This window comes from Lolium rigidum, chromosome 7 (genome assembly GCF_022539505.1).
Source record: "Lolium rigidum isolate FL_2022 chromosome 7, APGP_CSIRO_Lrig_0.1, whole genome shotgun sequence".
In the NCBI taxonomy this organism is placed as follows: domain Eukaryota; kingdom Viridiplantae; phylum Streptophyta; class Magnoliopsida; order Poales; family Poaceae; genus Lolium; species Lolium rigidum.
In genome coordinates, this window is record NC_061514.1 from 10,507,259 (window position 1) to 10,529,416 (window position 22,158).

The 22,158-nt window shown below is 44.8% G+C and overlaps 3 protein-coding genes across 4 annotated transcripts; 2 read left to right on the plus strand and 1 right to left on the minus strand.

Annotated features, from left to right (window-relative positions):
• Positions 1-2,968: 2,968 nt before the first annotated feature.
• LOC124669845 (vacuolar protein sorting-associated protein 41 homolog) lies at positions 2,969-9,710 on the plus strand. The gene is made up of 19 exons (XM_047206386.1): positions 2,969-3,251; positions 4,036-4,305; positions 4,390-4,569; positions 4,972-5,232; positions 5,337-5,469; positions 5,561-5,651; positions 5,807-5,909; positions 6,363-6,466; positions 6,550-6,643; positions 6,719-6,874; positions 6,967-7,029; positions 7,148-7,213; positions 7,435-7,635; positions 7,767-7,844; positions 7,922-8,041; positions 8,148-8,228; positions 8,315-8,400; positions 8,808-8,889; positions 8,967-9,710. Exons 1-19 carry the CDS (start codon positions 2,979-2,981, stop codon positions 9,363-9,365), a joined length of 2,841 nt encoding a protein of 946 aa, XP_047062342.1. The 5' UTR covers positions 2,969-2,978; the 3' UTR covers positions 9,366-9,710.
• A 681-nt stretch (positions 9,711-10,391) lies between these two features.
• On the minus strand, positions 10,392-12,492 carry LOC124678241 (ubiquinone biosynthesis protein COQ4 homolog, mitochondrial). Of its 2 annotated transcripts, none has more exons than XM_047214161.1 (3): positions 12,418-12,492; positions 11,697-11,880; positions 10,392-11,122 (listed from the first exon to the last, which is right to left on the minus strand). In XM_047214161.1, the coding sequence occupies exons 2-3, from the start codon at positions 11,874-11,876 to the stop codon at positions 10,616-10,618; spliced, it is 687 nt and encodes a 228-aa protein (XP_047070117.1). In that variant the 5' UTR covers positions 11,877-11,880; positions 12,418-12,492; the 3' UTR covers positions 10,392-10,615. The 2 variants fall into 2 exon arrangements, with proteins under 2 accessions (XP_047070117.1, XP_047070118.1); XM_047214162.1 differs by having other exon boundaries at positions 11,697-11,902; positions 12,418-12,446.
• Positions 12,493-12,811: 319 nt separating this feature from the next.
• LOC124670882 (small glutamine-rich tetratricopeptide repeat-containing protein 2) lies at positions 12,812-15,052 on the plus strand. The gene is made up of 5 exons (XM_047207351.1): positions 12,812-13,291; positions 13,433-13,482; positions 13,569-13,656; positions 14,505-14,621; positions 14,734-15,052. The coding sequence occupies exons 1-5, from the start codon at positions 12,812-12,814 to the stop codon at positions 14,785-14,787; spliced, it is 789 nt and encodes a 262-aa protein (XP_047063307.1). The 3' UTR covers positions 14,788-15,052.
• The last annotated feature ends 7,106 nt before the right edge of the window (positions 15,053-22,158 follow it).

Here is a 22,158-nt window from a genome sequence, read left to right on the forward strand (position 1 = left end):
CTCAACATCTGCAGCTTGCTTCGACCAAATAATCAAGACCTTTACTTTGATCTCCTACGCAAAAAATGGATTTTTAATCACATCTCAGTATGCAGATCAGCAGCCCATGCAAATAAATATCAGTATTCAGCCCATGCAGATCAGCAGCAGCACAAGTATATATCGAAATGATGCCAACCTGTCACTCGGATCATAGCATTCTCGGGGCTAATATCGGTATTCACATATGCATTAGCAGCGGGAGCATCTAGAGATCCAAGAACCACCGCCCCATAGGCGAGATATAAGTGGTTGGACAAAAGACCAATGGTCCGCACAAGAAAAAACATAAGAAACAACAAAGACAGCTTGCATTAACAAGTGTTCAGCACACAAAAGGCAATAAAGCTCAATATGCAACCTTCAAACATGAAGGAGGCAAATCGAGCTTGCATTCTTGCCAACTACTAGATAATACATGATTTACTTGGTTTATTCACTGGCGTATGGACTAGGAAGAAAACATGACCACATATGACCGAGAACATTGTCCAACAAATCAGCACAAAGTCTTCAATGAACTGGAAACGTAGGACTCCCTCCAATCCCTTTTAATTGACTCGAATTTTGCACTAAATCCGAGTCAATGAAAATAGATTGAAGGGAGTAGCTGAAAGCATCATGTTTAATATTTTGATTTGATGCCTCATAAGCATACTAGCAAGCATCCTAGAGTTGAAAGATCAACATCACCATATATTGTTCTAAGCAATTATTAAGTACAAGTATAACAGAACGATTGTTTACTCCAAGAAGTTCAGTCTTACAAATTACATACACATGGTTAATGAAAATATGATTAGCATTACTGCATAGGGCCAATTCACAGTTTACAGTAACAATAAGAAAATGGCATTTAAGAGGAAGAAAAGTAGATGAATTACACATTGAGTAGTTCACCCTCTGTTCCATATTATTGTCGGTGATTTGGACGTAGCTAGACATATTTTGTGTATAGGTACATTCAAATCTAGAACGACTAGCTAGTACCTCTCCTGGACAGGAGGAGATATCAACATTGCACTATTGAAAAAGGCTAAAGATATAGTAGCCATCATTCAAGAGCACGAACATACATGAGTGCCCGATGGCCAAATCAGATCGGAGCACATAAGGCGAGGTTGAAATCCCAGCTCACCATAGAGGGTTTGTCGTAGCCAAAGGCAATTAAAAACAAACGAAGTCGCTTGTGGCAAGCATGGCGCCACCACACTCGGAAGGCCTAGTCCGGTCGTTCCCTCAACATCCGCAGCTTGCTTCAACCAAGACCTTTACTTTGATCTCCTACGCAAAAAATGGATTTTTAATCACATCTCGGCATGCGGATCAGCAGCCCATGCAAATAAATATCAGTATTCAGCCCATGCGGATCAAGACAGCAAGACAAGTATATCGAAATGATGCCAACCTCGTCACCGGATCATAGCATTCTCGTGGCTGATATCAGTATTCACATCCGCATTAGCATCGGGAGCAACTAGGGATCCAAGAACCACCGCCCCATAGGCAGATATAAGTGGTTGGAGAAACAACCAATGGTCTGCAGAAGAAAAAATATAAGAAACAACAAAGAAAGTTGCATTAAACAGGTGTTCAGCACACAAAAAGGCAAAAAAGCACAATATGCAATCTTCAAACATGTAGGAGGCAAATCGAGCTTGCATTCTTGCCAACTACTAAATAATACATGATTTGCTTGGTTTATTCACTGGCGTATAGATTAGAAGAAAACATGACCACATATGACCGAGAACATTCTCCAACAAATTAGCACAAAGTCTCGAATAAACCGCAGAACGTAGTACTCCATCCTATCACTTTTAATTGACTCGAATTTAGTACAACCAAAAGGGATCGGAGGGAGTAGCTGAAAGAATCATGTTTAATATTTTGATTTGATGACTCGGAAACATACTAGCAAGTATCCTAGAGTTCCAAGATCAACAGGACCATATATTGTTCTAAGCAATTATTAAGTACAAGTATAACAGAACGATTGTTTACTCCAAGAAGTTCAGTCTTACAAATCACATACACGTGGTTAATGAAAATATGATATCAACTTTGCACTATTGAAAAAAGGTTAAAGATATAGTAGGCATCATTCAAGAGCACGAACATACATGAGTGCTCGATGGCCAAATCAGATCGGATCACATAGGGCAGGTTGAAATCCCAGCTCACCATAGAGGGTTTATCATAGCCAAGGCTAAGACATGACCAGCAGGTCGCTTGTGGCAAGCACGGCGCCACCACACTGGAAGCCCTGGTCTGGTCGTCCACCCAGGAATGGTCTGCAGCAGGAAGGAAGGCCGCCTCGTCGACACGAGCAGCAGCTGCTGCGGGACTTGTAGCCTCGTCGGAGAGACGGTGCAGCCAAGAAATCCCTCCTCCCTCCTGCTGGTTCCAGATAGGTTAGTCTGACAAATGGTTTTGGTGGGGAATTTAGGTACTTAGCGATCATGGGGAACAATTCGAGCGGTAGCAAAGGGGGGAAATTGACCTGCAAGGAGACGTCGTCTTGCTGAACAGTGGCATGTACAGGTGGGGCGAATGAGGTCCTCCGGATGCGAAGCTCACCGGCGGCGGCCTTGGCTTGGCGAGGGCGTCCGGCGGACGGCCTCGACACTGCCCCTGGCGCCGGGAGCCTCCGGGAAGACGACGTGGTGCACCGCGCGGTGGGGTGCCGGAGCTCACCGGCGGCGGCCTTGGCTTGGCGAGGGCGACCGGCGGCGCTGTACGCGGTCCTTGGCGTTCCCCTCGTCGCGGCGCTGGGAAGTGCGAACGAACGTTCGCCGCGGCGTGGTGGCGGTCTAGGGGGCGAGCGCCGGCAAGCTGTGGGGAGCGGCGGAGCAGAAACTGTTATTTTGTGATCCAAATTCGTATACTAAAGGGAGGCTAACTTCTGACGAGCGGAGCGAGGCCCGTCGCCGGCGAGGATGTCGTCCACCGCGCGGCGCGGGCACCCGGCGCTGGTGAACGGGGACGGGGGGTACGACCGGGAGGAGGAGGACGAGGACGAGGAGGGGTACGGCGCGGAGGCGGAGGCGGAGCCGGAGGAGGAGCCGCGGCTCAAGTACCAGCGCCTCGGCGGCAGCGTGCCGGCGATCCTCTCCACCGACGCCGCCGCCGCCATCGCCGTCACCGACCGCGCCGTGCTGCTCGGCACCCACGACGGCACCCTCCACATCCTCGACTTCCAGGGCAACGAGGTACCGGTACGGGGAAAACTCCTCCTCGCGCGCGCGCGCGGAATCGCGGGGTTCCTGCCGTGGCTCGCCATTGGATCGCCCCTCAGAGCTTTCCCCTTAGCTTCTCCCCACCCGTAGCATTGTTGTCATACTGATTGGTTCTCTATAACTAACTACTAGCCAATTTCGTAGCAGTTGGATTTTGGAGGGGTGCGTGCAAGCTCTTGCAGCTGAGATTTAAGGATAGGGATAGCGTTAGAGCGATGAATATCAACAATGACAAATTTGAGCGATGATTGCTTGTGAATTGTGATTGATATGCTGAATTTCGCTTACCGGATTAGGACCATGTGCTGAACTCTGAAACTGAGTCGAAGTAAATGTGCTAAGACAAGAGCTGAGGTAACTATGTGGGTCAAAAGCTTCTAGGTAAACAAATGTATTAGAGTGAATCAAGATTGCTGCTGCTAGCTTCATTATGGCTTTATTATCTGAAGAAAACATCATTATGGCTTATCATCCGAAAAAAACACCATTATGGCTTGAATCCATGCTAGATAACATTGGCTGTAACGATCATGTTGCCATAAGTCTGAATAGGAAAACTTAGTGTCATGCTTTTCGTTGAAAGAAAGGGTTCATGGAAACTATATAGGAAAAAGATGGTATGCGATATGTGAAGTGAAGCCTGTATTCTGATGCCTTCGTAATCCCACGTAGATTCTGCCTCTACAAATGTCATAAGTATCCTTTATTATGTTGATACTAATCTATCTTCATCCATCCTTTTCAATATGTTTTGTAGTCGAAGCAAATTGCCGCTCACACAGCAACCATAAATGACATCAGTTTTGAAGACCGTGAATATATTGGAAGCTGCTCAGACGATGGCACAGTAGTAATAAGCAACCTCTTCACCGATGATAAGCTCAAGTTTGAGTACCATCGGCCCATGAAAGCAATTGCGTTAGACCCTGACTACTCCCGAAACTACAAAAGATTTGCTACAGGTGGTTTAGCCGGTCAAGTGCTTGTGCTGACAAAGAAGACTTGGGGAGGAGGCTATAACAAAAAGGTACGCTTTGCATTCTTGGGATACAGTATGATCTGATGGTCCAGTGAGCTCTAATGGATGTTGCCTCCTGTCCTTATCTTATAGGTTCTGCGTGAGGGCGAAGGACCGATCCATTCTATGAAGTGGAGGGCAGATCTTCTTGCCTGGGCTAATGATGCAGGGGTGAAAGTGCATGATATGAAAACGGACAGAGGAATTGCATTCATAGAAAGACCAAAAGGAATTCCTCGACCAGAAGTTTTGCTTCCTCACTTGGTCTGGCAGGTGAATAATGTTTTGATTGAATTTATATACTAGTTTATTTCAACCAAGTATGTGACTACGGCTAAGTTGGAACATCTTAACCTAGTCAGCAGACAAAGAGTACTGTAAGGTGGAAAAGAAGAAAAAAAATCACATAGAATTGAATGCTTTTGCTGATGTTTGCAACAAGGGTTCCTTCATCTGTAGTCTGAGCAAATAGTGTAAGACAAAGTATGTTAACCATAACAATACTAATGGTACCATATGGGTGGAACATATTGTCTGTTATGTTTAGGAGCATCATGCATGCTCTGTTTTACGAGGAATAAGGATATATGCACCTTACAACATATCTTATGACTTGTAGGATAGACTAAATGGAACGTGTACATGCTGCATACTGACTGATCTTTCCATTTGTAGGACGATACAGTTTTAGTTATTGGGTGGGGAACAAGTGTCAAGATTGCTGCCATTCGAACAGAATCTCAAGGACTCAATGGAATGCAAAGGAGTATTTCTGCAGTAAGTTCTGATAAGTATGTTGATATAGTGGGCTCTTTCCAAACAGGCTACCACATATCTGGGATTGCTCCCTTTGGGGATCTTTTGGTTATGCTTGCATATATCCCTGAAGAGGATGACAAAGATAAAAAAATTAGCACTTCTGCTCCTTTACGGCAGGTAACCATCACTGCTTGTCCTCATATGGGTACAACCATCACTACTTGTCCTCATATTACCCTTTCACTCATTGATGTTTCCATTATGTTTGGAAAATTCTGTAGGGAACAGCGCAGCGTCCAGAAATACATCTTGTATCATGGAAAAATGATGTGGTTACTACTGATGCTCTGCCCATTCATGGTTATGAGCACTATAAGGCAAAGGATTACACTCTTGCTCATGCGCCTTTCTCAGGTTTGGTGGATTGCTCAACTGCGAATGGAGATTTCTTCATTTTTGCTGGAACTTTTATAACGAAGGAACCCTTACTTGTTTTGTGATCCAGGAAGTAGCAATGCAGGTGGACAGTGGGCTGCTGGCGATGAACCTCTTTATTACATCGTCTCTCCTAAGGATATTGTGGTAGCAAAGCCAAGGTTTGTTAAAATATTGCAAAACTGGAACTTATATAAGCCCCTTGTTTTGCAGTTTCTAATTAAACAAGGCAATGATTTATACAGCGTTATTATTTCTAAAATTGTGGTGAATTTCATTAGAATATTTTCTCTGATTGTATGTGCCTTCTAATTAGAGATACTGAAGACCATATTGCGTGGCTTCTTCAACATGGCTGGCATGAAAAGGCATTGGCTGCAGTTGAGGAAGGACAAGGGAGGACTGAGCTTCTTAATGAGGTAAAGTAGCAACGTTAGATTTGATTATTCTGGAGTATGGTATGCATCATCATTATCTTTCTGTTAATGAGGATGCCTTCATGCCATTATGTTGATTGGGGTTTACTGTATTGCTGACTTCATATACAGACTAGCCATCTCATCTGACAATAATGAGACCTCTGTCACCAAGCAATAGTGCTTTTTATTCAAATGGCCCACATTAGGAATTCTTTTACGAGATCTTTAGACCTTTGAGTGTCATATGCTACGGTGACCATAGTAATGCAATTGATATATATGTACAGCAGAAATAGCTGCTCGTCTATCATACTTGGGATTAGTTTTAGGAAGGGCATCTCCAACTATGAAAACGAGACCCAACCACACAAGGGATATTTTGAACCAAAAAATACGCGAGGATATAGTTGAATTATTAAATTTTTTCGTTTTATTTTTAAAATTTTGTATTAGGTGGGTTCAAGATACCTTGATCACCTGATAATTGAAAGAAAATACGCTGAAGCAGCACAACTCTGTCCAAAGATACTGCGAGGATCTCCTTCAGCATGGGAGAGGTGAGAAAAATATATAGATACACATTTTCACCTAGCATGGGCATTATCTGTGTTAATTGTACATGTTTATATGTATACCACAGGTGGGTCTTTCACTTTGCACATCTCCGCCAGCTTTCTGTGTTGATCCCTTACATTCCCATTGACAATCCACAACTGAGTGATACCGCTTATGAGGTGCTTATAATAATTATTTGTTTGCTCTTTCCAAACCTATCTATTCCTAATACTATTCTGATTTGGTTTATGTAGGTTGCCCTTGTAGCTCTAACTACCAACGCTACTTTCCATGAGCTTCTCTTGACTACGATAAAAAGCTGGCCACCTGCATTATACTCTGCTTCACCAGTCATATCTGCCATTGAGCCACAGCTCAGTTCCTCATCGATGACTGACCCATTAAAAGAGGTGGGTCAGAATTTTTTTTATTGGATGTTGAGAGACTGTACATTATTTACTTGAGCTGCAGATTGATATCCTGGTTTGTGTCTGCATTGTAGGCTTTAGCTGAACTGTATGTGATCAATAGTCAATATGAAAAGGCCCTTTCTCTCTATGCTGAAGTAAGTACATCCTAAATTGTAGTCAACAGCGTCATTCTACATTTTTGTTATAAAAGAGCTTTTGCTGTAGTTTCGTTTTCAGCACATGTCTGTATTGCTAAAGCCTCATTTTGTCCAGCTCCTGAAGCCTGAAGTATTTGAGTTTATCGAGAAGCATAACCTACATGATGCAATTCATGATAAGGTATGGTGTTAGGATTTCCAACCGGATGCTAATAAATTAGCACAAGCACAATATTTAGTTTGTATTTGTGGCTGAAATTTATGGAATTTAATTTGACCATAAGCCTAGTCTGTTGCCTAATTTGAGCTCCTTATATATATACATTCTCCTGAGGCATAGCGTAGAATGACAAAGTCTTACCCATCCTCCACTCAACTATTGTTCTTACATGCAATATGCAGGTTGTTAATCTTATGATACTGGATAGTAAAAGAGCAATTCACCTGTTGATCCAACATCGTGATATCATTCCCCCATTTGAAGTCGTGGAGCAATTGTTGCATACTAGTAAAAATTGCGACAAGAAATATTTGTTGCATCAGTATTTACATGCTCTGTTTGAGACAGACATTCATGCTGGAAAAGATTATCATGATATGCAGGTATTTGAATTCTCATTGACCATACTATCTTTTACATATTCCTGACTTGCTCATTCTGCCCGTTTCGCCTATTTTTGTACTTCTAGCTTGTGATATGACATGAACTAGTAACTTCAAACTATCTGTGTTAGCTGGAGTTGTATGCAGATTATGAGCCAAGGATGTTAATACCCTTCCTTCGTACCAGCCAGCATTACAGGCTTGACAAGGTCCAACTCCTAATACTAATTTCTTAACAAATTTGTTTTTCCATCTTTACAATAACAATGACGTTTGGTTATTGTAGGCATATGAAATATTTTCACGAAGGGAACTTGTCAGAGAGCAAGTTTTTGTTCTTGGTCGTATGGGAAATGCTAAGGAAGCTCTTTCTACGATTATAAACAAACTGGAAGACATACAGGAGGTCCCAACCCAACCAGCCTCATTTTCTTGTGATATCTTATGCTGTGTTAATAAAGTTGTATCTGCTGGACTGGATTACAGTAACATAAAGTTTGAACTGTATGCAGGCTGTTGAATTTGTTACGGAGCAACATGATGATGAACTATGGGAGGAACTGATAAAACAGTGCCTCCAAAAGCCTGAAATGGTAACCAAATGTTATTTTTGCTTAATCTTCATGAGATGAGAGTGATACCATTATGTATCTTATGTTATTTGTTGTGACTTGAGCAGGTCGGGATGCTGTTGGAACATACTGTCGGCAATCTCGATCCTCTGTACATTGTCAATTTGGTTCCAGATGGGCTAGAAATACCTAAGTAAGTGTGTTCGCATGAAACTCTATTTCGTCCAATGATCACAAGGTTGATCCTATGAAATATTATACATGACAGAAACCTTATTAAATCAATTCTTACATCACAACTTACCAACAGTTTGTGAAAGAGAAGTAGTACTCCTTCTGTCCTAAAATAAGTGACTCAACTTTTTCTAGGTATGAATGTATCTACACACTAAACGTGTCTGGATACAACCGTATGTAGACAAAGTTGAGTCACTTACTTTGGGACGGAGGGAGTATTACCGCTGACCATTATATGATTGCAGAATCCAGCTGATAGATAGCTTCTCCTAGAAATAACTGACAATGCACCTCAATTTTATTCGACAACCATTTCCATTCCTAGTTCAAGTATGTACTGACAACTCATGCTTTGATTGGTAGATTGCGGGATCGCCTTGTAAAAATTGTGACAGACTATCGAACAGAAACTTCACTGAGGAATGGATGCAACGATATATTAAAGGTCCACTGTCTCCATTTCACTACCCTGGTCAATATGTCATCCATCTTAAACATGTGCTGACCCTCTTCCTTTTATAGACGGATTGTGTTAATCTTCTGGTTAAATACTACCAAGAGGCTCGACGCGGAGTCTGCATGGCAACCATGGACGAGGAGGCACAAGGAACAACAAGAGCCGACGAAGGTTCTTCACGGATAGGCGAGAGATCGTCGACGAGTTTACGTAGCTTAGAGATCAAATCCAGAACGAGGTGCGGTGCTCGATGTTGCCTGTGCTTCGATCCTCTATCTATCCAGGACATCTCTATCATCGTGTTCTACTGCTGCCACGCGTACCATCAGTCTTGCCTCGAAGGTGGGTTAGACTCGATGAAGTCAACAGCTCGGGATAGCGATGAAGACTCGGAGGACGATGATGGCTCCCCCTCGGCCGAGTCTAAGATGCGCTGTGTATTGTGTACCACAGCTGCCGCATAAGTTATTGCTTACTGAGCAGTCCATGTTCTGATGTGTTGTGTTGTAAGTTTTGAGCCTTGTAATTAGTATGCTTTTTCGGGGTGTTACAAATGTAACAATAGGTTGATTCTTTGAGTTTTCTGTAAATTTGACGCCCAAGATGACTCGAGCAATGTTGTACGGCATTTTTTTTCCCTAGTGCCACGCTTGCCAGATCATCTGAAGTTGTTTGGAAGAGAATGAGATAAGCAATTCAGACTGTAATTTTTTTTTGCTTTATCATGTGTAAAATGTAATTGTCTCCTCTCACTGCAAAACTGGAGCAGAACATTGTGTTCTTCAAACTTGCGTTCACTCTTGTTCTAACGTATAGCCCTTTTACCTGAAGCAGTCAAGTTCTATGTTTCTTTCTGAGACGGTACTCAGTTTCTTTCATAGACGTCAGATGTGCAACACTCCGATTTAAAGGTACCATTTCAAACTATATTAGACGACATTTGAATAACCCGTGAATACAAACTACATAAAAGTAGCTCTTGTTCAGCATTGTGTGCTTTCTTACAGCGAAAACGCTATCTTACCCTATGTATTTGCTAATATACTCCCGAAAGTAGAGAAACTGACATAGCAAAGGTACTAAATAGAGATGTGTAAATGTGATAAGTGGGACCCCACTCTACATCTTTGCCTTACACTACTCACTCCGTTTCATATTATTCAGTTGAAATCAAAATTTGCCAAGTTTGACCAATCATATGTAAAAAAATATTATTATTAGTATCATATCATTTATGTTATATTTTGTCTATATTGATATTTTATCATAGATAATTGGTTAAAGATTACAAACCTTGACTTTGACCAAACCTTATATATATTAGAAATATGGAACGGAGGGAGTAGACTTATTTTCGTGAAATAAGTGGGATAATAAAATTCAAATTTACTAAAAATAAAAAGAAATGTATATAGTCTAGAGTGAAGCGGAAGGGGATCCCACTTATCCATTTGGCCCACTTACACATCCTTGGTACTAATTCAAACCTATAATAGAAGACATTTGAGTAAACCATAAATATACATCAGACAAAAGTACCTGATGTTCAACATGGTGTGCTTTCTTACAACGGAAAACGCTACCATGCCCTATTTACTTCTAATATATATCAATAGCGTTACTATAGAAAACAGAGAAGCTGACATAACGAAGAAGGCCAAAAGCCGAAAGCCGAGTGCAGATGGTTTTGATACAAAACGTTTTGCTCTGAAGTCTAAACAACGCTGCTCTTTTTGGGATCTGGGCACGGCACAATTCCCCAGTTTCTCCTCACCTCTTCCAGATCTTCATGGAAGTGCTTCTCATAGTACACAGACATCAGGTCCGTAGCGTTGAGACCTGCCTTGGTCGCCCATGGGAAATAATGCTGGAAAAACAGATTCCTCTGTTTCTCGCTGAACCTCACAGACCCACCGGCAACAGAGAGCATACACATTGGGAGGAACATCTGCTCAAACTCGATCACCTTGAGAGCAGTCTCGCCAATCAGATTGGTCGGAAGGCCAAACAGCACGTGCCAAAAGTCATGCACCTCACGGGCACGGGTTGCAACAAAGGCAAGGTCGTCGGTGTCCATGAAGCGAACTGGCGGGCGGTCGTCTGGTGAGAAGTTCCTTGATCCCATGAACTGAGCGTAGGCAGCACCAAATGTGTTCTCAGGCATGTCCCAGGCACGGGAAACCTGTGTGGATATAACCCGAGGACGCTCCAAAAGAATTTCCTGTAGGAACAAACTATTTTAGTTACATTGGGAATGAAGTCCACAAACAAATGTAAATAATTGTATCCTCAGTTTTCCATGTCTAGCCATGTCTTAATGTATACACAAATTTCAGTGGACTGGCATTCAAGACAGTGAGCAACTGCATCACATAACGATAATAGTGGCATATATTTAAATTGGTCAGGTATTAATAAGTTAACTCCAGCGGATAAGGACTAAGGAGCAGTAATTTGGAAATTTGATCCAGTGAACAGCAATAAAAGGAAATACATTGCTTCATATAAACCCTGTAATCCTGTACACCCTGTAAACTACATCGACACCTGGAAACAAACCACATGAAACAAGCAAACCGACCCTAAAACAATTCTAGCATGGGTAAATCATCAACTGGCAATTATTCTTTGTTTTCACATGAGAAATTGTGGCGTTTCGAAAATTGCAAGTTTATACACAACCTATGTATTATGCGTGTAGAAAAGGCTCTAAAACAATGGTCTAGACAACGAGAAATCTCCAAACATAATGGCACGTCTGATTCAGAACAAGAGAGGAGATAGTATGGGTTTACCCTGCCTTCATGACTGTTCCTCATGCGCTGGAGCACACGCTCAAATGCTGGCTTCCCAGTAGTCTCCCCAAGCGCAGCTATCAGATCAGCTCTCTTAGGATCAAGCAAGGCCCCAAATGCAGAGCCAACTGCAACAGCCGCCTGCTGCCAGCCCTTGAGGTTAACGCGTGCCGCCAACATGACACTGCAAAATTTTTTTGCGTCCCCTAAAATGTGAAAAACCTTTGCCTAATGAAGTAATGAACAATATATGAGGCAAATTCATTGTCAACATTGAAGTACATATATCAAATGTGCACGTTTACAATACAATTAGTTCAAAACATGAAAATTCTTACATGATAGAATATAGCATAATTAGAAAATTACATACGGTTTCGCATTGCCATGAAAGTTTCAGCAACTAAGCAATGGTTCAAGAGCTCATCATTACCCATACTATTTCTCAACTTGTTTTTCACTAGACTAATTGTGGAAAAGACTTTTTCATCTTTCGCCGTCGCAACCAACCGATAGGAGCAATATCACTTTGAGAAGCATGTAAACTAAATCATAAACAACATGCTTTTAAAATGATTCGGGTGTATTCCAATTTCTAAAACCATATTTAACGGAGGTCTCTCCTCCGGGACCTCCATCTTTAGCAATTTACACACTTAACACTTAACAGAGAACAGATACACGCTACAGTCTAGAGAGAGAAGAGAGAATAGGGGCTCACCGCGCTCACTGCTGTGTGCTCGTCGGCGTGGAAGAGCTCAAGAGCAGGGGTCCAGGGGCGAGTGGCGGCCGGCGGCAGAGCCGGCGAGATGGGGAGCCGGGGACCAGGGCGGCGGGGCGCAGAGCCGCAGACGCGGTGAGGCGCAGAGAGCGACGACGGCGGGCCGCGGGCGTGCGCCGGGGTCGCGGAGAGACGGACGGACTTGAGCCGTCGGGCGGCGGCGGTCGGGGCGGCGCCGCAGCAGGGTCGCGGGGAATCGGCGAATCGCTCGCGTGAGCCCTGAGCCGTGATGACGAGGGCTAATTGGGCTTTTCTGGATGGGGTACCAAATTTTTTTTCAGGTATTCTGGGTGGGCCACGGAGAGCAACCTCGTCCAAGTCCAGAGCCATCTACATGGCGACGGCGGTACCGGGAGCAGCCGCGGCCTCCCGCTCCCGCTGCTACTCCCTCGCCTGCACTCCCCGACCACCAGCGCCGCGCCGGCGAGGTCCCGCTCCGCCGCACGCCGCGGCCGAGGCGGCGATAGAGATACGCGTGTGCACGAGCCGCACGTGCGCGAGGCAGGGCGGGCGGGAGGTGCTGGCGGCGCTGGGGGGCCTCGCGCCGCCCCCGCCGCGCGTCGACGTGGCCTCCTGCGGGTGCCTCGGCCGCTGCGGCGCGGGGCCCAACGTCGCCGCCTCCGTCCCCGGCCGCGGCACCGCCGTGTTCGCCCACGTGGGCACGGCCGCGCGCGCCGCGCGGCTCCTGGAGCACCTCCTCGGCGCGGCCGAGTTCGACGCGGACGCGGGGCTCGCCGCGCTCGCGGTAAGGGAGAAGGCGGAGGCCGCCCTCGCCGAGGGGAACGCCGCCGAGGCCGAGGCGCTCTTCACCGAGGTGCGCGCGTGCGAGGACGCCGTCTATGTCTGACGAGCGTGCTTGCTCTGTCTCTGCGATTCATTTCTCTTCATAGTGCCATGAACAAAAAACTGCAGTTTCCATGTGCTGTGCTCTGATTATTTGTTGTATATGCTCTAGAGCATTGGACTGAATGCTCCAGGTGGATTGCATCTGGTGTACGGGAGCAGGTTCGTTCTGGTGAATTTGTTGCAGAACTTGTGTTTGGGAGTGTAGATGTGCACTCTCATGAGCTTGGGCTGTGACAATTCTGCAGGTGTAAAGCGAGATTGGCAATTGGGGATACCACCGGTGCCCTTGCGGATGCGGAGGAAGCGATAAGGATAGCTCCCAAATTTCCTCAGGTACTTCTAAATTGGGTTCCTTGTTTTGTCCATGATACTTCATGTGTAGTTATGATGTCTAGTTATTAATTAGATAGCTCAGTTTGGGCATTTTCTGTGACAAAATAGTGCAAATGTCCCTGCGTTAACTAGTAAGTTCAGGTTGGACAAAACCAGGGTGGGTACTTATAACAGTTAAACTGAATCGGAAAACCACATAGTATGCTTGGCCATGAGTCCATAACTTGCAAAATCGAGAGTTTGTACAAAATTTTGACTGCAAGACAGCGCACAGTTCCGGTGTTTAACTTTGGCACAGGTGGCTTCATACGCTGATTAGAATAACTCACTCTCACTGTATGCATATGATAATTAGTTTGTGTTCATTTCGGAAAAAAAATGTGATAATTAGTTTGTGTTCACTAATGTGAAACGATTTTCACTTGTACAATATCAATGGTGCAGATGGATTGGGTGAGTAATTTATCTGTGCACATAATGTGAAACAATGTTCACTTGTATAAGGGAGGAGCTTTCCGATGCCAAACTGAAATGCTGTAATTCCATACATACATATACGCAGTCTGCACTTTTCACTATGTCCTGATAAATGTGGTTCTGACAGCATCAACCAATAGCATATACCCGGTTAGTAAGCTCCATTGAAGCTTTGAACATCACAGATTCTAGTGCTTGTCCTGAGTATTCTGTCTTTCAATGCTCTTCTTTTTTATGGTTGTTGTCAATTAACGCTTGCAGTTTGCTGCTTGGCTTTCTCAATAGAGCTGCATGTAACGTTCCTGCTTCTAAAACAATAAGTCGCGTAGGGATGTCATGCTCATCAGCTCTTGTGCATCATGGCTATGCAGTCTCACTTGTCACGGGGAGACGCACTATTTGCAATGGGAGAGTATCATTCGGCAGAGGGTGCTTATGCAGATGCATTGGCCGTTGATCCATCTATTCGTCGGTCCAAGTCGTTCAAGGTTAGAGTTGAGCAAATGTACTGCAGTTTCAACATTCCTTGATTGCAATTAAAGTTGTGTTACACTGTTATTTAGCGCTGTGAACTTTCTATTCTGACACTCCCTTGTCCAGGCCCGCTTGGAGAAACTAAGAGAGAAGCTTGTCAGTCTCAGTAGTTCATCATAGTTCATACTGGAATTTGCACTCCCAAGATCAGATTAAATGTTTCACCCAGCAAGATGTATACCCTGTTGGATCTGGCATTCTGAAAATCTCGGTGCAACCTCTGCAAGTGTTAACTTTATTTGGTTATGTTAGCATATACAGTGTACAATCTTTAATTGACTTTTTTAGAGCAGAAAATCTGTTGGCCATTATGGTGTCCATGTATTATTTAGCTTGATATGTCATATTTTGAATAAACAGAAGAAATTAAGATGTTGTCTATGTATGTCGAGACCTACCAGTAAGGCAGTAACTACGACAACAGACGCTGAGCTACAGGAAACTGGGAGAAGCAATAAAAGCTAGGCTGAAGAGTTGGGCCGAAAGCAAGAGCCAGTGCAGCCCAAACGATCCAACAGAAGCCTGGTATGATATGCAGGATTAGACGCGGTGGCCCATCTCACCTACGTCTATTTCTCACCTTGTTGCTTCCTCTACATCTCATTCCCAAATTCCCCCTGTAATCTACAACTTGAACCAAACATCTGTACTGGTGTGCTGAATTATATTTACTAGTAGGGTCTTATCAAATGGTATCAGAGTTGTTGCGATCCTTCGGAAATTTGGTGAGCAGAGGCGAATTTAGCAGTCGATCCTGTCGGGCTTGGTGAAGGGTGCTAAGATCTAGTAGGATTTCGTGCAAAGCACCTTAGTGTACCCAAATCGAGCAAGGAACATTGATAAGACTCAAATCGAAGAAATCTTTGCCGCTGAATCTGGGGAGCGACATCGGAGACTCTCTCATCTGTCTCTGGCATATACACCCGAGAGGCACGAAGAAAGAAAAGACAACATTATCAGCAGCTTGACAAGGAATTGGAATGCGGCAACCTGACTGCAATTGAAGCACAACCATCTCTTCAGCAATCAGCAAACAACGAGGACGAGTACGCTTCTGATGATAATCATTGGTCATCGGCATTGGCATGGTGATGATGAAGCCATTCAGAATAAGTTCAGCACCGTGAGAATGTGGCCATTAGCGAGATCAGACTCAAATCTTTTTCTTTCACTTCTGAACTGACCTTGGCAGCAATCTAAATAGCAATCACGGTGACCATAGAAATTCAGGGCATCTGGCTTACAAAGCTTGCAGGGGCAGATGTTGAAGATGTGGGCAAAACCGATAGCAACATCTCCATGTCCCTCATTAGCAAATGATTCACTAAGACCACACACGCTTTTAGATGATTGGGAGTCGGTAACACTCGGGCAAAGAGGACGAAGTTTTTTTTTTCAAAATAGGAGCATAGCCCCGGCCTCTGCATCAAGTGATACAAATAGTCATTTTATTTATTGCAAAATTTAGAATATTCAACATATTACAATCATGGATCAGCTAAGGTTGAGACATGAATCAACGAAAAATGAAAAGCAACAAAACTCTATCTATCTAGAATTCTACTATTGTGTCACCAACCAATAGCCCGGAAATAGAAATTCTGAGCGACCGTCAACAACAGGTTGCATCCAGTAATCATAGGCTCCCGCTGATCCTCCAGGGGAAGAGAGAAGCTTGTGAGTGTCAGTAGTTCATCATAGCTCATACTGGAATTTGCACTCTTGAGATCAGATTGAACGGTTTACCCGGCAAGAAATGTATACCTGGTGGACTGGACTGCAAGTGTCGTATTTTGCTACCTTCATATGTTAATGTTAGCATTATGCAGTGTACAGTATGTAATTGACTGTTTTTAGAAGAAAATATCTATTAACCATTATGGTGTCCATGTATTTTTGAACTCGGTATGTCATATATGGAATAAATAGAAGAAATTGAGAGGTTGCCTATGCACTTCTTTATTGTCGTTTTGCAAGTTCTCTTTTTTTATCTGCTTGCCTATGCACTTCTTTTATGGCGGTTTATCGTAGATGTCTCCTTTTCTGCTCGTTTTGCAACTTCTTCATTTTTTTCTGCTTGCCATCATGTTGGCTTCAATTCTCTTTCAGATAATTTTGAGCCAAATTGGGTATGATAAAAGAGGGTGTTTGTATCACTGGACATTATCTGCACCTTAATTATGTTATCTACCAGAAGATACTCTATATTATGATATGAACAAGAAGGTAATATTTTCATCTGATTCATTAGTGTTCTATGGAAGTAGTATGAAACATATAATATTATGTCTACCATTGCCTTAGCAGGGCCTCCAAAGTTCTTCTCTTCTTATTGTTCTAGAGAGTGGCTAGTAGATCGTCACTTGTAAGGCGAAACAAGTTATTGCTATAAAAATTAGGAAGTGTACTCCAGAAGAATGTAGAACGTCTACTCAGAGCAAAATTTCTACATAGAACGTTACAGAAAGAAGTGATGTTAAACTGACCAAAATCTCACTGTCACCCAAAGCCAGGGACAATTGCAACAACTTCACTCAGAACTCAGAAGCCAGAAGTAACCAGGAGCAATGCCCACAAGTTCACATCCCTGCCATTCTTTCTCATCTACTACCTCCGTCCCAAGGAATAAGGCGCACACGTATTCCAAGACGAACTTTGACCATAAAAATTGAGCAACAAAATCTTGGTTATATTATATGTAATTAGTATCGTTGGATTCGTATTGAAAATCACTTTCTAATGATATTAATTTTATACAAACAATCTTTATATATTTGAAGTAATACTTAGTCAAACGAAAAGCACGTAAAATGAGGGCGCCTTATTCCTTGAATCGGAGGTAGTACCTCACTCGAAACCAATGAACCCAACACAACACAAACCAACCGAACAACAAAGAACAAAATAAGTAAACTTCACAAGAGGATCAAAAGTCACACCATTTCTCCATGTAGGCATCTAGTAGAAAACAAGAGAACAAGAAACCATGTGTGCTGATTGTGATGTTTAACATGTTCTCTCTCTGTGTGATACAGTTATGGAAGAGAAGAGTGGTTATATCTTACCAATGTCATGATTGTTGAAGTGGAAAAGGGGAGAACCGAAAAAAGTGGATGAAAGGTTACCTTTTGCAGAAAATAATGTGACTTGTGAGCCTGGTGTAGTTAACCGTTACACACTTGAAACCTCCCAACATATAAGTACCTTCCCCTGTTAACAAAAGGAAGTCTGAGGTCGGCATCGACGAACGAACCCTGAATTTCAGGGTCGTAATCTAGTGTTCCTATTGTCCATTCACATTGGGTATCCAGAGTTGTGTGCAGATCAAGCTAGCCCAGGTCAAAGTTGATGGGCGAATATGTTGAGGAAGAGAGGGGATGCTCCGACGACCAACGTTTCCCTGCCACCGTCGGCCGGAAGGGTGCCGCCGAAGTGAAGCACGCGCGATCGCGTGGTGGCGAACTGTAGCGCTAACCCGCGGCTGTGGGCTCGGCTCGTGGTGGTGCACCTGGTTCGATCTGGTTGGTGGTTCATCCATCTATGAGAAAAGCTGGCCAAGGTTTTGCGCTTTGCGGTTTCCCCGATCCACGGTACCATTTCGCTGGCTGCACCTGCAAGTATCGCATGACACCACTAACAACAAGTGCGAGTGATCAGCGTCTGGGTCGACAAGCACGAACAGCTACTCATCTATACTCCCTCCTTATCAGGGAGTAGCTAGCGCCAGAGTTAACACGTGTGACACTACCCACCAAACGGTTACCTCTGCTCGCTCACGGCTAAAGGGCTAATTTGGGTGGCGTTCAAGTAAGTACGTGACGCAGAGATATTAGATCGAGCATATAAAATACTGTTGCATTAGAGTGTGGCAAATGCATGTTTTCCACAGATCCGCTGTCGACATGATCTATCTACCTAGTACTGTAGGTGCGTAGCTGCTCGTTGCCGTCACGCGGATAGACTAGCTTGAACACATACCTTTTACACCCAAGCTTCCGTCTCCTCTCTCAGCCTACTACAGTATCCAGAGGCAAATCCGAGAGAACCGACCCGATCCCGTGCCTCTCCGGCGGCGATGCCGGCCGGAGGTGGCGGAGGTGAGGCGCCGGAGTAGGTTTCCTAGGATAGGAGTAGTTTTCCGGCGGTTTGCCGGTTAGGTTTAGAGTGGGAGCTCTGGTTTCGCGGCAAGATCCAGAGCGGGCCGAGTGCTGGCGGCGTCCCTCTCTGCTCCGGCGGCCGGAGTCCAGGGAGCCTCCTCCTCGATCGATCTCTGTAATAAGGCCATCACCATCTCCCTCGAGCTCCTCATGGCGCCTCTTCTTCCGCTCCTGGACGGCCTTGGTGGTGAGGGGGATTGGTCGGAGTCGTCGTCAAGGGCTTGATCTGGAGGTGACAGGGGCTGAGTGCCTCTCTGGTGCTCCGGCGCGGCACCAGGCGGCCCGTCGCTGGCGGCCTCCCTCCAAATCCAAGGGGGATCTTGGACTGGAGCTCGTCGATGGCTACGCTCTTCGATAAGGCGCCTAGGAGTCAACAACTGACGAGAAGGTTGCCTCCTTGCCTCCTTGGCCGGCCATGGTGGCGGGGGAGGTGGGCGCGGAGGCGGACTGCTTGGTTTCTTCCGGCCTGACCGGCCGTGGAGGCGAGGGGGCGGGAGGTGCCATGCAGTCGTGCTTCTCCATCTAGCTGATGACGCAGTACTCGTCGCGGCCGACTCTCTCTCTCTCGCTTGCTCAAGCCCCATGGTGGTGGCTGGGTTGCGGGAGTTGATTGATGGCGGTGACGGCTTTGAAGAGGAGCTCCTCTTCGATGCTTTTTGGCATCGGACTGAATGACAGGAGGGCTGTCGCTCCGCCGCTGCTCTGCTCCGACCAACGGTGATTCTCCTGTGTTTCGTCTCCAAGTGGTTTGTCCCCGGAGATGATGGCGCAGTCCGTCGTCCGAGCTTGATCTGGAGGAGGAAGATGGAGGACTTGATCACGTTTTTGTTTTTTTTCAGGGTCCTCTCTGTTTATTTCCTAGACCCCTATGTAATTCTTTGTATCTCTTAGGGTCTTCTTGTACTCCATTTATTAATAGCAGCTTTGTCGGGTTTCCACCCGAAGGAATTTCAAAAAAAAAAAAACACATACATTTTGGCTTTTGCAGTGGGTGATAAAATAGCACTGACTTCAATTCAAGTATCGTGTGAACTATCGGTCCTCTACACTCGTGTGAACCGTGGTTGCGTGCAGGCTCAGTTTGCACTGAAAACTATCTCTACGATGATGAGATGTGGGAAATAAGTGCCACTCCAAACAATGTGTGTGTGCTAGCTGGAGATCAATCGATCACCATGAAGACGATGATAGCGCTATCGCTGGGCGAGAACTGATCGGTGAATATCAGTCTAGCTGACACCTACGACCATAAATATCCCCGAGTAACAATCCACGCGAGCTACTCGTATTCTTGGATCTAGTACGATCAAAAAATATGTCCTCTCGTTCACACGAGCTAGGCAGACGTTCAGTATGTTCTGTTATTTTGTGATCCAAATTCATATACTAAAGGGAGGCTAACTTCTGACGAGCGGAGCGAGGCCCGTCGCCGGAGGCTTGGGCCGAAGCGTAGCGTAGTCAGAAGTTAGCCCATATGTCGTGCCCTACAGGGACGCCTGCGGGGGGTGCGGGGGCGGCAGCCCCCGCAGTACGGATCGTTGCCACCGTCTATTTATATTCCCCGTAAGCCGCCGCTAGGGTTATCATCGCATCATTGTACACCCACGGCGTTTGTAAACACCACCGAAATAGTGAAGTTTTGTTGGCTGGCGCCCGTGGTTTTTCCCTTGTGTGTTGCAAGGGTTTTCCACGTTAAAATCTCGTGTCCCCTGCAGTGTTTTACTTTTCGTTCTTCGTTTATTGTGCATCTCAATTATAACAAGTGGTATCGAGCCCGTGTTCTTTGGATCTAGGGTTTACGAGATGTCGTCACCGAAGTTCGATCTACCGCAGCTGGACTACACCACGAGATTTGCTTTGTGGCAAGTGAAGATGAGGGCGATTCTCGCCCAATCTTCAGATCTGGATGAAGCGATCGATGCTTTCGGCGAGAAAGCGAAGGATACCTGGACCGATGCGGAGAAGCGGAAAGACCGTAAGGCTTTATCGTTGATTCAACTCCATCTGTCCAATAATATTCTGCAGGAAGTGCTGCAGGAGAAAACCACCGCCGAGTTATGGGTCAAACTAGAGGAGATCTGTTTGTCCAAGGATCTCACAGGCAGATTGCACGTGAAGATGAAGCTGTTCTCGCATAAGTTGCAAGAGGGAGGTTCGGTAATGAATCACCTATCTTCCTGGAAAGAGATTGTTTCGATTTGCAGTCTATAGAAGTTAAGTATGAGGATGAGGATTTAGGTCTTCTTCTTTTATGCTCGCTGCCAAATTCTTTCGAGTAATTTTCGTGACACCATATTATTGAGCCGCGACAAACTAACTCTCGCGGAAGTTTATGATGCTCTCCAACAAAAGGAGAAAATGAAATCTATGGTGCAGGCTGAAAGTTCGTCCTCCAAGGCGGAGGCGTTAGAGGTCCGTGGAAGGACTGAGCAGCGAGATAACTACTACCACAACAACAGAGATAAGAGCAAGGGCGATAGAGGTCGCTCAAAGTCCAAAGGACGTGACAAGTTCTGCAGGTATTGTAAGAAATCTAGCCACAATATTGATGATTGTTGGAAGCTGCAGAACAAGGAGAAAAGGAACGGAACTTACCAACCGAAAAATAATGATGGTAATGGTAAGGCTGCCGTTGTCACCGGTAAGGGTGAGGCTGCTGTTGTTGCTGGTAGTGATAGTTCGGATGGAGATTGCTTAGCTGTTTTGGCTGCATGTGTTTCACGTGATGATGAATGGATTCTTGATACTGCATGTTCGTTTCATATTTGCTGTAACAAAGATTGGTTCAGTTCTTATGAGTCTGTGCAGAGTGGAGATTTTGTGCGTGTGGGGAATGACAACCAGTGCAGCATTGTTGGCATTGGTTCTGTTCAGATCAAGACCCATGATGGGATGACACGCACGTTGACTGGAGTGAAACACATACCCTCCATGGCGAGGAATTTGATCTCTTTGAGTACCCTTGATTGTGACGGGTACAAGTACAAAGGTGGGAACAAACTTTTGAAGGTATCATCGGGTTCTCTCATTATTATGATTGGTGATATGAATTCTGCGAAATTATATGTCCTTAGAGGTAGCACTTTGCCCGGTATTGCTGCTGCTGTTAGTTCCGATGAAACTAGTAAGACTAACCTTTGGCACAAGCGTCTTGGACATATGAGTGAGCTTGGCATGGCAGAATTGGCAAAGAGAGAGCTAATTGATGGCTGCGATTTAGGTAATCTTGAGTTCTGTGAGCACTCGCATCTTTGGTAAGCATAAAAGAGTAAAATTTAATGCTTCCGTTCATACCACCAAAGGAATTTTAGATTATGTACACGCTGATGTTTGG

Excerpts from the sequence above, each read along its gene's own strand:
- LOC124669845 (XM_047206386.1), top strand. The coding sequence starts at position 2,979 with ATGTCGTCCACCGCGCGGCGCGGGCACCCGGCGCTGGTGAACGGGGAC. Across the intron at positions 3,252-4,035 it reads TCGACTTCCAGGGCAACGAG|TCGAAGCAAATTGCCGCTCA; the intron begins GTACCGGTACGG and ends TATGTTTTGTAG. Across the intron at positions 4,570-4,971 it reads TTCCTCACTTGGTCTGGCAG|GACGATACAGTTTTAGTTAT; the intron begins GTGAATAATGTT and ends TTCCATTTGTAG.
- LOC124678241 (XM_047214161.1), bottom strand. The coding sequence starts at position 11,876 with ATGTTGGCGGCACGCGTTAACCTCAAGGGCTGGCAGCAGGCGGCTGTT. Across the intron at positions 11,123-11,696 it reads GGAACAGTCATGAAGGCAGG|GAAATTCTTTTGGAGCGTCC; the intron begins GTAAACCCATAC and ends TTGTTCCTACAG.
- LOC124670882 (XM_047207351.1), top strand. The coding sequence starts at position 12,812 with ATGGCGACGGCGGTACCGGGAGCAGCCGCGGCCTCCCGCTCCCGCTGC. Across the intron at positions 13,483-13,568 it reads CATCTGGTGTACGGGAGCAG|GTGTAAAGCGAGATTGGCAA; the intron begins GTTCGTTCTGGT and ends ACAATTCTGCAG. Across the intron at positions 13,657-14,504 it reads TAGCTCCCAAATTTCCTCAG|TCTCACTTGTCACGGGGAGA; the intron begins GTACTTCTAAAT and ends ATGGCTATGCAG.